General features: G+C 44.8%; 1 protein-coding gene across 1 annotated transcript in view; it reads right to left on the bottom strand.

Moving 5' to 3' along the window:
- Positions 1-16300, bottom strand: part of LOC119436493 (S-adenosylmethionine synthase) — a 37246-nt gene that overhangs the window by 13803 nt on the left and 7143 nt on the right. Inside the window, exons 2-7 of the mRNA XM_037703354.2 lie at positions 11249-11326; positions 10977-11099; positions 9884-9996; positions 6403-6546; positions 3121-3339; positions 595-777 (exon numbers count right to left, since the gene is read on the bottom strand). Coding sequence (XP_037559282.1) covers positions 595-777; positions 3121-3339; positions 6403-6546; positions 9884-9996; positions 10977-11099; positions 11249-11326 — 860 coding nt within the window. The remainder of the gene's footprint in view (positions 1-594; positions 778-3120; positions 3340-6402; positions 6547-9883; positions 9997-10976; positions 11100-11248; positions 11327-16300) is intronic.

The raw sequence follows: 16300 nt of genomic DNA, 5'->3' as shown, positions 1-16300 counted from the left end.
TTGCCAAACAACATTCGTTGGCTACGCTAAAATCGCTGTGGTCTGCATGCGGCCCGCCGCCAAAACTGAAGAGAGAAAAGCCTCGGCAAATTGTTGGACCACGAGGTCCGCGGTCTTGCGCGGACCAACGGCGGTCCACACGAACTGGTGACGTCCTGTCACGTGATGCGCGGACCGCGGTCCAAAAGAGCGATTTGGTCAGTCGTGTGGATAGGCTTTTATGGGGGTAAGATCTATTAATTATGATAGTTTTCGACATGCTGTTCTGGGTGTTGTATGCGTGATTCCAAAGAATATGCACTGTTCGCTTCACTTTGCTGCGCGCTTGTAGCCTGTGCCTTACGGGGGTATGAGCCATTGATGATGATAGTTTTTTGTCGACGGACGGGAGAAGAACCCGGGATCCTAACCTTATGCAGCTTCGCTGTAATGATAATAATAGTAATAACTTACTTTCCCCTATGCTGTCCTTGGCTTCAATGTTTGTTGGCTTCATATAGTTGTTAGTAAATATCGAGCCTCTCGGTTCCCCTCGCTCACAAACACCGCGCAAACTTCAAGAATTGAGGTTATAGTGTAGAAGAGAATGCTGACCTGTACGAGGCAGCGCTTGCAGAGGCCGGCCACGACGAGCGATTTGGCCACCCAACGGGCGGCGTACGCGGCCGAGCGGTCCACTTTGGTCGGGTCCTTGCCGGAGAAGGCGCCGCCCCCGTGCGCTCCCCATCCGCCGTACGTGTCCACGATGATCTTACGGCCCGTCAGACCTGCGTCACCCTGCACCAAAAGTCTCGTGTAACTTCCAAGTTTCAGAACTTCTTTCGCACAAAAGTGGCCGACCTGACGCGGATATGTCTTGTACAAGATGGTATCTTTAAGTATACCTCTCTTGCTGTATTTCTGGATTGAATTTTTGAGCGTCTCATTAAAGCAAATTGTCCATTGTCGCCCGAAAGCGATAGCAAGGTTTAGCGTGGCGCTGAAGAGTCTCAGACGGTGTTCGAAGAATACGCGGGGGGGGGGGGGGGGGGGGTAGACATGTTGGCGCGATACAATACGCGAGGCAACTGCTGCTATCACAGTAGAATCAGCGCCCTGGCCGCTGTTAGGCATGCTGCATGTGCACAGCGCGACAGCATTTACGAAGGACGGAAAGGCGCACGACGGACACAAGCGCTGGCTTCCAACTAAACGTTATTTTCCTGAAACACACACACACACACACATATATATATATATATATATATATATATATATATATACGCTCACGTGAACACAATCGCAACTGCAGAACCATGCTTGGCACAATAATAACATCTGTAGTCTCTACATAGATTAACACAGCGTACCACCTGTGTTATATATATATATATATATATATATATATATATATACATACGCTCACGTATGTATATATGTGTGCTTCACGAAAATAAAGTTTAGTTGAAAGTGGGCGCTTGCGTGTCCGTCGTGCATTTCCGTCCTTTGTCTACTGTGGCGCTGTGCACATCATGGATTACCAATTAACCCGGCCTCACACCTTGTTTCAGCTATTTGGCGTCTCGCAACGCTGGTGTGATTAGGAGGGAGCGCCGCCAACGGCGTTGCAGGCGTCGCACCTCAATGGCGTACGAGATAAGACAGAAGGAAAACCGCCAGCTTTGCATAGCTTGAAGTGTACTGTCCGCTCTGCTCAGGCAAATGTACACACCACGGTGTGGTATGCATACAGCTGCGCAGCAGGACCGCAATTGCTTGTGTGCACAATGGCAGCAGCGAAAGGCAGAGCGCTGCCGTGCGCCGCTGCAGAGCCGATTGAGCGGAGCGTCCACTTGGCTTCGCCGTTGTTGCAGGCAAACGCTCTGCGCGTCTTTGGAGACCTCCTAACACTCAACGTGTGAGCCGCGCTTGAACCGTCGATAGCGGGGAAGCACGGCGTCGGCGCGAACGCGCCTTGAGTGTCCATACAAATTGCGATTGCCATAAAACTAATGCCTTCAGGCACTAAAGGCGCATAGGGAAACCCATTGCGGGGCCCTTGTTTGTTCGTGTCGTCTTGGGTGGTTCCCATGGAGGCAGTGACCTAGCTGGTCCGGCTTCTTGTAGACGAATTCGGATAGCTTCGACCACAGGAGGAAAACTTCTTCCTTCTTGCTGTGGCGAGGTGGACTCCATTCAACCAATGCGACTCGCTGGAGTTCTCGCGGTATTCCGTCCATGGTGCGTTTGCAGATTGCCTCGTGTCTTGGACAATCCCACATCACACGTCTTGAAGTGGGCTCAGAGCTTATTTCCACATCGCTATGGGTCCAACTAGGCTTTCGCCTTCACATTCTTAGAAAGTTCTAAGTATCCCCCGTAATTCTTTAACAAAGTGAAGAAACGCGTGGTACACGAGGGACATTACTTGAGGAATATCTTCCGGCAAGCATTTTTTACAGGTGTTACAAAAGATGAAATGATTGCCGAAGTAGAACCGTTGGGCGTTTTAGATCCCCTATGGCTATCCTTTGCCTGGTGTTATTTAGCAATTGCTTTAACTACCCCTCTTCTCACTGATCAGTCGTGGTAACAATAGGAACCGGGCCAATAATATGATTCAATAGTTTTCGAATAGTCTTCATATATACTGCACTGATGTGATAGCTAACGGGAATTTCATAAAACCATTAGAGAAGCACGAACTACCTCCAGGTCGATAATGTAGGTTTCCTGTGCATGCAGGGCGGGTAATAAATAGTTCGCGTGAGCGTTCACGAAAGCATTGTCTGGCGACTAGGATGGTTTACTTACGATGTTGAAAAAGTTTCGCAGGGCCCCTAGAGCCAGTTAGAGCAGAGAAAATATTCGTCAGATGTGGTTTGCGGTTAACACTAGCTAGTGCGTGACCTAAACTAGTAAGCAGGACATCTTGCGGGCCTAGTTAATTGGTTCATTATTCAGGATTGATACTATAATTGCGCAAGACAGGGAAGGGACAACACATAGAGAAGGAACACGAGGAAAGCTGGAGCGCAATAATTAGTAATACGCTTAACATTCACAAAGAGTAACACTGGTCCATCGTTTTCAAGATGGCATCGTCCATGGACTGAAATGGGAAGAGCGTCGGGCACCCACCATGGGTCCGCCTTCGGTGAAACTGCCGCAAGGGTTAATGTGGAACACGGTCTCGTCGTCCAGGTACTTCTCAGGTACAACGACCCGAATCACTTGCTCCATGACCTGCTCCCGGATCTCGCCAAGCGAAACCTCGCCCGAGTGTTGCGTCGAGACCACGATGGTGTGCACGCGCCTGGGAACGGTGGCGCCGTGGCGAAACGCGTATTCGCATGTCACCTGCGAGTGAGAGGGTCGCGGGGCATGTGCATCGGTAAATTGACTATCGATAGTTCTTGAAGTAGGGAAAAAGACGATACTATAGTTAGGATATAAAACATGATATACTCGTAGTTCGCTATTGATGGTGCTATCGAGAGCTTTACAGCTGTTGGCTAGCTGATATTACGAAAGATTTTGTAATAACTGACCATCAATAACACACGTGTTCATGCATTTTAGCAACACTTTCTTGGCGAAAGAATTATCTCCGCTGTTAAAATCAGAAATATTACTATCATTATACAGGGTGATCATTTTCAAGTTTTATGGAATTTTTAGAAATTGCCTGTCGCTGATAACATAATTATAGTCCTTGAGCTGGATTATTCATAGGAGTGGACATTACTTGCACGAATACTCGGAACATACATTCAAATAATAAAAAAAAAATACTAATTAACGTTTTAATTAGTTGCTTTACACCACATATTGCAATTTACGAATTGTAGCCGGGGAGTTTTTGAGACGTATCAACTTGGAATGAAATTCCAGAATGACACCAGTTTGAAGATATGCGCCATCAAACTCCGTAAAAATTCAGTGTTGCTTCACTTGCTTTTTTAACAAAACGTTCTTTTATGCACTGAAGCACCAAAGTAACTGGAGCGCCCATGTATTTCGTCCCACATTTTGGGAAATAGTATATCGGAACTGGGTGTCATCCTGGAAATTAATGTCAAGTGGATAAACCTTGCAAACTCACCGGCTACTATTCGTAAATTGCAACATTTGCTGTAAAGTAATGAAATAAGAAGTTAATTAGCCAATTCTTGTTAATTAGTTGGATATGCATTTTAATTTATCGCGCTAGTAATGTCCGTCTCTTTCGAACAATCCAGCTCAACGATAAGAATTATGCTATTTGCCACAGACGATCTTTAAAAATTGTGTAAAACTTAAGTATGATCACCCCGTATATTTTGATACTCAGAACTAACCAGTCTTACGCCGTACTAGCAAAAATAGTACTTGATTTTATTACTTCAAAACCCGAAAACGCAATAACATTCAATACAGCGCCGTTATGCGCATTTATAACGGCTTCCTTGCCGTAACTCAAGAATAATTAGACGTGTAACTTAATTATATGTCGGCCAGGCATTCTGGCGGAGGAGCACGAGCCTGTCAACTTTTATTTACTGAAAGTGACTATAGGTATTAAACAAAATTGAATTGAGTTGAAAGGCAGGCGCGTGTGAACACGTACACAAGTAAGAACGAAACAACACAAACTCCGACTATCAACTGAAAGGGCGCATAGTGGCGGAAAAGAATTCACGAAACTTGTCTGCGCATGCTCAATGGAAGCACGCCTGCATTTCAGTGACGTAAATCGCTCGACTTGCAGTCGTTCTAAACACGCCAACTTTGTTGTCCTTCAGTCTGCTCCTGTCTGAAATCATCTGTTAAGAGGCTGAGAATATGTGTTCTGATGGTGCTGTCGTTGCTGGAACACACAGCTATATTTTATAGCCACTTCAGAGAGTGGCGTTGTAGAGCATTGGTTTGACTTCTACTATATTATACTATCGATAGAGTTTTTCAACTATTCAGAGTTGAATGGCAACTCAACTATCGATGGTACTATAGATAGTTTAACCACCATGTTCAAATCGTGCATCAAATGATAGGTGCCCCTACACCTGCTGTTCCAACGGGCTCGTTCTCTCGTTTTGCAGCCATCGACTGCAAGATATAAGTGTGCCTGCCAATGCCGTGAAACTGATGAGAAGCCTTCGCTCTGAATACGTTTACTATTTGGGGCCGGTCGCGGTGCACCGTACCGGGGCGGTGATACGGTCTGCGGCATGTCCCGAGTGCTGGCCTCGGAAACCATTGGTAACGTGTTAAAATGGCATCCAGGCAGGGCAAACGCAGGCGCCTGCACTCTTGTCATCACAACCGCTAGTAGCGTTTCAGGGGTAGAGTTCCAAAGATCGCCTTCGAAATGCATAGTTACTAAAACTAAATGGAATACGGCTCGATTATCTGACAAGTGCGCTGCCGCACGCCCTAATAAAAATTAGTCGGTGCATTGTGCTCGCGCGCAAGTGACTCAGGTAGGCTTGCGTAAAAATTCCGTAAAATGGCATGATATGCGCAGTCTGCACGCTCCATTAATTGCATAATGCACGTTCCACTCACTGCTGGTATGTAAGTTATGCACAATGCTGCATTCTTACATTCCTTACGACTGAGTTGCGTACGAGTAGCTTAATTAAATTCAGCAACATAGATAAGAAAGCAGTGTACAACTCTGAATCGTTTACAACGACAAAGGAGCGCGTTGCTTTTAGCGATTCTGAGGTCATCGCAGCCGCTCCACATTTCTTATTTATTTATTTATTTATTTATTTATTTATTTATCTATTTATTTATTTGGATGTAATTGGAAATCTTGGCAACTATTTTGTCGCCAGCTTCTGCACAAACAATGAATTGTTCCACGAAGTGAATTAAGAGGGGGCATTTCACTTTAACGAAAACACTCGCGGAGTGTCCGGCTGGCAGCCATTCACTTGTATTTGCATGAGCGCAAGTTTTCAAAGAAAGGGAGCGAAGAAAAAGATAGAGCACTGACTTACTACTGACAAGTTTATCGGAAAGCTGAGAATAAAAACCGTGGCAATCCTCATTGTCATGGCGAGTCAATGTCGTGCGAAGTCATTTGATGGGTGACAAGTGCACCTAGTGCGGCTTTGCCATGACTTAATTGATCGTTTGGCCAATCGTTTAAATTGGGTAAAACCACAGTTTATGAATAATTATGAGCTAGTTGCAAGTGAACACTCTGCCCTGTCCCCTTTCTTAGCTCCATTTCATTTTAAACTTATGCTCTGCATAACCCCACATACACTATACCAACTAGCCCGTTAGTCTGTTCTTATCATTCACTCTCGACTACAACCCGTTTAGACCCTGGTCACGATACACGATTTCCTCTGTTCGCGCTTGGCGTTTGCTTCTATTGTATCACATGTATTGTTAAAAAGTCTTATAGCACCTACTACACGGACCCACCTGAGATTTGGAATCGGGCCTGGCCCACCAGAAGGTGCCGTTCCTTCGAAGCTCGGCGAGCCGTTCGTTCAGCTTGTGAGCTAACACAGCGGTGAGCGGCATGCATTCGGGGGTCTCGTCGGTAGCGTAGCCGAACATGATGCCCTGCACGAAATGAACGGCCTCGAGTTCGTACGTGGGATTCTTCGCACTAGAGAGCGTTTCGCATTGCGCACGCCAGAAGCTTGTTTTCGGGTGAGTTCTTTCTAAAATGCACTTACAAGTCAGCTCGTTGCCCCCCTAAATGCGCCGACAAGGGTTTCCGGAATACTCAAATCGTGGAAAAAAAAATATTTCGTGGCCTAAGCATGTAGTGTGGTGTTAGTAGGTGGCTTACGTGCACCGCTTGGGCCTTGCGGGCGGTATGCTTTGGCTGTGAGGCATTTAGGCTTTCCGCAGTTGGCGCATTCCGACTTTTCTTGTGAGCAAGTGTACAAACTCTGCCGAAAGACCACACTGTCTGTAACCAGAGTGACGTCTATGAAGTTAGCGAGACATTGATGAAACAGCGGAGCTGTTTAAGCCGGCCGTTAGTCCGTCCGTCGCGGACAAAAAATGTGGGCCGATCCTGGCGGTAGTGCAGTAAGGGCCAAGGGTCCAAGCGCAATGGCACATACCCCAGTGAACTAGCGAAGCTGAGCCTGGCTAAGTCTAGCTAAGCATGGCTGGGACTACTTAAGCTAAGTCAGTCATCGGTAGCCAATCAATAGCTAATCGATAATCGATCAATAATCAATAATTTCTGGAAAATGCTGGGGATGACGTGGTAGTGCTTAGCCTTAGCCTCCTTGATAAACTCTTAGCCTATAGCCCAAATATGTGGCGAATACCTTGCGATAGCCAATTGATAGCCAATCAATAGCTAATTGTTAAACGATCAATAATGAATAAATTCCCGAAAATGCTGGAGATGACTTGGTAGTGCTTAGCCTAGCCCAAATACGTGACCAATACTTTGCGATAGCCAATCTATAGCTAATCGATAATCATCAATAATTAATAAATCCTGGAAAATGCTGGGGATGACTTGGTAGCGCTTAGCCTAGCCCAAAAGCCAGGACTAGCTAGGTGCCCATCAGCCCCGCTGTCTCTTTAGCATTGCGCCTCCAGTGCAAGCTACGCAAATTTTTATTTGCATTCAAGCGAATGGTACGCTTGCTGCTTCGAAAACTTCGATTTCGCCTTCGAAGGCGAGCGTCCCATCTTTTGCGCACGTGAAAACGCGCCGCTCTCCATTATGAGCAGCCGCGATATACTTTCATCAGTGATTCGTACTGGTCGATTAAGCCGTTTAAGACAGTATCATCGCTGTCGCTGCTAACGATGGCAGAGACCTCTTGCTCGTGTTAGGTTGGCACAGCTGAGCTCCCGGGAACTTCAGGCTGGCACGTGAAAATAAAAAAAAGAAAGCCATATGTTTCAGTCTTATAATACTCTATTTATTTATTTATTTATTTACAATACTCTCAGGGCCCAAGGGCATTACAGAGGGGAGTTGGTTTTGATTACAAAAGATTTGAGCATAAACAGGAGTAAATATACATATTATTCCAAATATAAAAGAGGCTCACAAATGCAAAAAAAAATGGTAAATTAAGATTAAATTATGGGATTTGACGTGCCAAAACCACGAGCTGATTATGAGGCACACCGAAGTGGGGGACTCCGGAATAATTTGAACTACCCGGGGTTTCTTAACGTGCACCTAAAGCTAAGTACACAGGTGTTTTCGCATTTCGCCCTCATTGAAATGCGGCCGCTGTTCGTCCCCGTGTTTCTTCTCGCGCTGTGCAATACCAGTACCGCCTATTAATCCGTTGGATCCACGTCTCTCGAAGCTGTCGCTCTTTAGGAAACACATAGAATCCGAAGCCTTTGTCCCTTGTTCGGTTGTTGTAGCACCCAGGAACGCAGCAGGTGAATCCTGCCATCGCACGATGGCTCCACACGAACCATAAAAATTTCCAAAAATCGTTCGGAAACAGGTCGTACACGTAATTGTCACGCACACGTGACTGCACGTTTCTCTTTTAGCAACATGATTCCCCAACTATACGCTTTCCCTGCATTGATTATAAATACAGTATTCACAGTTAATACAGTCAATAAACTCGGCGATGAGAACACGTTGTGCTGACTGTATGTTAGCGGGAAAACAAGTAAACTATTAACCCTTCCAGCGTCACTAACGTGCCAGTACGTTTCCGCATTTCTGTCCCGCCATCTCACTGACGTATACCCGCACGTTCTTCACTCTCTCCACTTGGATGTTCGCAGTTACACGAAGTTGGCGAGCTCCGAGGTGGTTCCGCCATTTGTTTTATATTTCTAGAAGCATACTCTCTCCTATTTCTGGGTTTGCTCAGTCTGAGCTTTTGTTAGCGCCTCAGAACGAGCCACTACGTGGATGTGGTTGCGCCGCGCAGAGCACGCGCGTCCGCAAATGGGAGGGGTAACTCCCGCACTTAGTACACCGCTACGGCGTCAATTCTCTCTAGAAATATTCGCGCCGTAGCGCAAGCCCACCACTCCTATGTGTTTCTGCAGTCTGTCGTATGTTTATACAATATTTCTCCGTCTTTTTTTTTTTTTTTTTCGTCTCCCGCTATATTCATTACGGCTTGCCTCCTTTCCTGCGATGAGGATGCTCCTTTCGTTGGTATGGTTTCTCCTTTAGTTTCTCCAGGATGGCTCTGCCCTCTGTCGTATCTCTTTGATCTGTTGCTCTACCTGCTTTGTGTGGTCGAGTTCGAATAAACGAAATCGCTCCTTCCTTGAGCGGGGCCGTGAGAGCGCTTTGAGGTGGCTGCTCGCGTGGCACCTTCAACTGTTGATTGGAGCGGCGGCTCTTCAGACTCCAAATACGAGCCAAGCTCGGACTCAGAAGATGACAACTTGTCATGCGCGCGGGGAAGACGCATCTTGAACCGCGTTGGATTGTGACCCTGACACCGTGAAAAAGTACTGATAACGATGGTGTTGTTGAGTCTGCTGCGCGTTTTACTCCTTTTGTCACATAGGAATATGAGGACCATACCATTTACCATTTTCCGTGACAATTTTTCTCTTCTGCATAACCACAAATATCAGAGAAAAAATAAAAAACCACGCTAGGGGTGCGTCACCTCTGGAAAGACCCTAAACTGAAAGCGTTAAGCAAACAGTCGCCGAAAAACACCGCTCAGCTTTCATATGAATACAGTTAGGCGCCGGTAAAAACGCGTAAATTAAGTCCTCAAGTATGGGTAACAAAACTACGGCAAACAAAAGGATTAGAAGCCAAAACACTGAGCCTAACTTGTGGTATATATATATAATCCGAATATTATGGTGTACTTGTGTGGCATTCACGGAACACGGGTAGTCTCTTCTCATAAACACGTGCTCGCCTTTGATGTTTACGGCGAGCTCATTTTGTCCGAGCTGTCCGCGGAGCGCTTACCTGATCGCCTGCGCCAAGGTCATCTTCTTCGCGGTTGTGATGAACGCCCTTGGCGATTTCTTGCGTCTGCTGTTCGATCGTGACGACTACGTTGCACGTCTTGTAATCAAAACCTGCACGAGACGACCACTAATTAGTACAGCTCCTCTTTTATTTTGTCCTCTATTGCTGCTGTACGCATTTCTAATAAGCCTCGTATTGTTTCTTGAAACCGCATTAATAAATGTTCTGTAATGAAGGATTGACATTGTAGTCCGTAAAGAACACGTATCGCCTACGACACATTACCGCTTTGAAGACACGGCCCAATGAATGCTTTTATAACTCTGCATAATCATTGGCGCATTTTATATAGCCATATCGGCTGCCGACTTCGAACATTTTATTTACCTCCGTGATTATGAACCACGGTCAAATGAATTTGCGTCGAACCCATTGGATTGCTGAAGTAATGGAGAGCAGGAAAGCTGGCATCAGCGTTAAACATCTGTATGACGTTTGGCAGAGCATTGTTCGTTCAATCGCTTCACGCCACAAGCTCCATCGGTCATTTGCAAAAGCATGCAGCAGGAAACGACGAGACTAATGAGCACAATTACGTCAATTCACAAACGAAACGCACCTGAGCGCTCGTGCATTATCTGCCTGCCTTTTTGTGGAAGAGGCTCAACCTGCAACTATCCGACACAGACATAGAAACAGGATGCTCAGAATAAGACAGCCACTCTTGTGTCTTGTATTCTCGTAGCCATTTTGGAAGAGCGCCAAAGGGGAACAACCTTGCGCAGTAATTCGGTAATTATTCTTCTTCAACCAGGTATGTTTGTACATAAACAAAACTGAAATTCCTAAAAGACTGTCCTATAATATAGGGAGAAACAAGTATTGGTACACCTCATGCACTGTTTCATATAGATCCCATGATCATATGAAGTGCTGGCGCCTTTTGACCAAGCTGCCCTTGAGCCATGGAATCAGAACAAACCAACCATTTAACATGAAGAACTGATGTTAGGTACCATCCGATAGTCTTCTATAGCTTTACTGTTTTATGGTGGAAACGACCGTGGCGTATGAAGCATATGAAACGTACCTTTAGAAGAATCGTCGTATCCGATGTGCTTGATGGTATCCCGGACAACCCTCTGGTAGTCGATCGTGTGGATAGAGCTAATCTCACCAGCAAGAAGAATCATGCCTGTTTTTGCTACCGATTCTGCAAAGGACGAAATGTAAAAAAAAAAAGAAAAAAAAAAAGAGAGAGAGAGATCACATTATTTTGCTCTGTGATGTCAGCTTTTTATTATTGGGATTTCTTTTGGTGTCAGTGTAGAAAGCCACTTGTAATATAAAATGCGCACGTACCGCATGCTACCTTTGCGTCTGGGTCCTTGGTGAGGTATGCATCCAGTACTGCGTCACTGATGAGGTCGCACATCTTGTCTGCGTATAAAGGAGCCAAGAGAAAGAAGGCACGTGGTTACGACGATAACTGAGTCATTTAATTAAAGATTAGAGCCGAAACCAGGAATTCATTCAAACCGAAAAATATTAACTTGAGTGTTGCAGCTGACGTTGATTATCCTTTACGCGGTAATATCAGGCATTTTTTAAATAGTAGAGGCTCAATGGTTAATTACTTTGGATGCCTTGCAATGAAAAGGAAAAGTGTCTGGTTTGGTTCGAACAAGATGGGTTAAACACAAATGCACCAGTAGATGAGCCAAAGGCACACTTTTGTGCGTGTGTTGTACTAACACGTACATTTTCAAGACTGAGAAATTTACAGAAAATGCGGCACTGTGCGATAATACTCATTTAGGCTGCAATAACCCACATCACTTTATGACATAATGCGCGAAAATAATTATGATGAATATGGCATATCCAACGCGCTTGTTGGACTCGGCACTAAGCAGAGCTTTCTTGAAACATTTCAACAAAATTTTATGCAGAAAGACACACGATGCGTGAAAATTATGCAAGTACGACGAACACGTCGGAATCGATGCGAGGTGAAACATTCGTGAAACGCTTAAGTGATATATCTAACCTAATTCGATGCGTATGGTTAATCCAATGTAACGTGTAATTTCTTGCAATGTGCACCGCACATGTCCCCACCTCAAGGTCATGTAATGTTTATGTTTATGCAATACACCATTCACATTAAGCTATGCCGAAAGGAAAACAATTTCATGCGAATGCACAATGTGAGACGTCGACACAAAAATGTCATGCGATCTTTGATGTTTGTCGAGGGGAGAATGGTGACAAAAAAAAAAAAAAAAACACCATTCTGGGGTTTTACGTGCCGAAACCATGTTTTGATTATGAGGCGCGCCGTAGTGGGGGCTCCGGATTAATTTCGGCCACCTGGGATTCTTTAACGTGCACCTAAATCTAAGCACACGAGCGTTTCTGCCTTTTGCCCTCATCGAAATGCGGCCGCCGCGGATGAGAACGGTGAGGCGAGCTATAAGCAAGGAGAAGTGAGAAATAAATGTAAGTACAATTATGTCTTCTATGTCCATTGTGTCACAGTGGCTATATACCCAGTGGCCCCAGAATGGGGGAGGCCAAATATAAGAAAATGTAAGAAAGTCAAAGAAGCCATTAAAAATCATTTGCTATTCCATTAAGAGATATGTGCGCTTTTGAGATATATATATACATATGAGCCGACGTTATATTTACAGGTTTTATGCAGTACGTTATGGTTTGAAAACACAGAATGTAGGTGCGCTTACTCGCACTACTTGGCTGCTCAACATTCCGTGCTATATAAGCCGGAGTATTCGATGGCACATGCGCAGTTTTCAAGAATGGGGTAGCCCAAATTAAGACAATCAAAGAAGCTGTTCAATACTATGCGCTGTTCTACAAAGTGGTTTGTGTGCTTTTGAGATAACTTCATGAATGAGGCTACATTACATGTGCAGTGTTTAGGTGTGATATACAGGCTGTTTTTTTTTAGCTGCACAAAAGTTTTAAAAATTGTCCGTGTCAGATATCACAATTCTAACGCTTGAGCTAAGTTACTCAGTGAGGTGGCCATTACTTCTACGAAAAATCAAAATGCTTAGTTGACCAATTAACAGAAAACACTTATTAACTTTTTAATAAACTGCTTTACGGCGCATATTTCAATCTACAAGTTGTAGCTAGTAAGTTTGCAAGGCATATCCACTTAAAACGAATTCTGAGGAGGGCACAGGTTTCGAGAGAGAGAGAAATAACTTTATTTTGCCCAAAATGTGGTTAGAGGAGGGGGTAATGACTAGAAGCCTCCCCTATCCCCCTTTAGGCGGCGGCCGGCAGCCCCTGGGCCGCAGCGGCGTCTTTAGCCATTTGGACTACTCTTGCTTGAACATCCGGGTCCGAGCTGAGCAGCACGGTCTCCCATTGCTCCTCATTTCTTATTATTAAACTTGGTTGTGGTTTTGAACAGTTATTGTTATGATATTGTTTCTTTGGGCATGCCCAGATTATGCGTTGAAGATCTGCTCGGTTGTTACAATGCTTACATATACAGGTTTCGAGGTATGCGCAGTCAAACTTGCGATAAAAATGCAATGCTGTTCCACTTACTTTTTTAAAGAAAGCGCTGTTTTATGCATTGAAACACAAAAGTAACTGGAACGCCAATGCATTTTGTCGGACAATTTGAATATTATTAACTCGAAATTAGTGTAGTCCTGAGAATTCGTTCCGAGTGGATATATAAGACTTGCGAACTCCCCGGCTGCAATTCGTAAATTGATATATGTGCCGTAAAGTAACTAATTAAACAGTTCATTATTGTGGTTATGTTCATTATTCAAAAGCCATTTTAATTTCTCGTAGATGTAAAGGCCGCCTCGTTGAGTAGTTTAGCTCGAGGGTTAGAATTGTGCTATCTGCTACAGGGAATTTTAAAACATTTGGTGGAGCCAAAAAAGAAAAGAAAAAGCCTGCGGCACCAACGCCGCATGTCACCGACGTCCTGCGCAACGAGAGAAGCAGCAGCGGCCGGCTTCCGAGAGCGAGAGCGAAGGTGACGTGGCGTCGCGGCAATGCCCTCTCCCCTCATGCAACACCTGGCACGCTAGCGAGACAGCAGGTGTCCCCTTTCGTCCGTTCCGTCAATGCGCGCTCCACAGCCAAAGGGAATTTAGGCGCTGTTTCGCTTCGACAGACGACAGACGCCGGCTTTTTTGCTCAATGGGCCATTTGATGCTTTCGAATCAATAAATGTTTGTTTGCTGTCGCACATAGACATCGTGACATGTTAAAGTCCAAATAGTTTTGTGAAATTGCGTCAGCTCGGGACAATATGCATGTAAACTAAGACGTGCGCCGGAGCGGGAACGTTAACCACATACTAACTTTTGTGTTAGGTGTCTTTCAACTTTATCACGAAAGAGATTGAAGATGTATGAAATTAAAGACTATTACAATCCCGTCTTATAATTTTTGGGTATTATTAAACAAATTAAGAACAAAAGGTTACTACCAGATTACTAACCATTGTTAAAGCAAGTTTCTTTTTTATGGATATTAGTCCGTCAACTGGTGACGGCCGTCTGAGCATAAAAATAATCGCTCAAAAAATTGATGAAAAGCACTTCCTCAAGTAAGTTCCACGAATTTCGCTGGTCAAAAGGCCAGCCTCGCGGATTCAATTCAATACAGACGTCTTTGTATTTAGGTGGACGCGTAATATAAAGATCGTTACCATCATAGAACGCAGCGGGTCTCTTTATGTATAATGGGCCGTTCGATGTTAGCTTTTCTATAAATGACAGTGGCCTCCTGTACCAATAAGATGTCGGAATCCAATAGGCTAAACAGCTTAAAGGCACGAACATATATTTTGGAAGTGTCTTTTTTTTAAATTCTTAGCTCGGCTACGTTACCTCCGCTAAAAGCACTAACGTACAATTCCACAAGCAATCGAAGACTCCTGAGCCCACGAGTAGCATGTCCCTGTGGCTTCTAAATATATTGTCTTTAACATAAACTCAGTTTGATTACCAACTTTCGTTTTTGTTGTCCAAGGAAGAGAGCTTGAAGAGTTGTTCAGAAAGACATTTGACACCTTTTTATATTCGCCCAGTAACCGATAAGAGCTGGGAATTATAATCTGTCATCAGTATTTTAACTAAACTGAAACCGGAGAGCATAGGAATAGATACGAATTCGCACGCTTTACGCAGAGCCGCACTATCGAGTTCCTGATGCGCCACCTCTGTCAAAGGGCTGAGTGAAAAAAAAAAAAAAAAAAAAAAAAGCTGAAAGCATCCCATTCCCGCGGATACCCCCTTGCTCATTCTGGCGAGAAGATTGCGCAACAGCGTGCAAATGGCCAATAATAATAGCAATAATAATAATAATATAATGAAATACAGTACGGGACTTTTCGCTTTTGAGTAATGGCGACAGCCGAGGGGAACTCGTATGTTTCCTCTGATAAATGTAAGTTACAGGAACACTTCATAACAGGTATCATTTACATTGTGCAGACACCATATAACAACGTGAAGAGCCTGCTCGTTCAATGGCACTTCCTCTGACGAGTGTGTCAGTGTAGGCCTTAGTCATCCGAGAAGCACGCGCAACGTGGCGCGTCTCACTGCCTAGCTGCGTGCGCGTAGGCGCGCGTAACATCTTCGCATTAGACTGCCACTTCGACGGGACTGCCGCGTTGAAGTATTTGAAGCATCGGGTTTGCAAATTAAACGTCGTTAGTTTGAACCACGCTTGGAGACCGTGATGCTCATTGGCAAGAGTGACTACCTCCTCACCCTTCATAACCTTGGCGATCGGAGCGCCAGCCTGCGTATTTTTGACAAAAGATGTATTTGTTGCATAAACGCTGTTCACCACATGTCTTACGGCTTCGAGGTGCATTTTTTGTGAAGATAGCTCGGAACCCTTTATGCAGGTAGTGCTCAGTGGCATTTTTTGGTGACAAAAAAAAAAAAAAAACCCGCAGAGAGACATTATAACCTTATAAGTGACTGTCGCTATTAAACCCAAGTAAGCAAGTGAATTTGCAGTCGCATCTAAAGCGCACGTCGCGACACAACAGTTGCGAATGCTGAAACACAAGGATGCGCATTTTACTGCGAACAGCATATCTAAGCAAGAGAACGGTTCGAACATGGCACAACGTGACGCAGAGAAAGCTATCTGACCTGGGATCGAGCATACGATAGAGTGAGTTCAAGCTGAGCATTCCAACCACTACTCCATGGCCGCTTTCTTCCCCATTTTTTAAATGCGATATCATTATAAGCGGGTTTCACCCACTTTGTTAGTATCCATCTAACAGAACACGTGGGCCGATCTCGCAGATAGCGCGATAGTAAACTGTGCCGCTGTCATGCTATGCTGGGCGCAGTAATCGCTATGCTGCGAAATGTGGTGCAGAAG

This window comes from Dermacentor silvarum, chromosome 1, assembly GCF_013339745.2.
Source record: "Dermacentor silvarum isolate Dsil-2018 chromosome 1, BIME_Dsil_1.4, whole genome shotgun sequence".
NCBI lineage: Eukaryota > Metazoa > Arthropoda > Arachnida > Ixodida > Ixodidae > Dermacentor > Dermacentor silvarum.
This window is presented reverse-complemented; position numbering and strand designations above follow the sequence as displayed.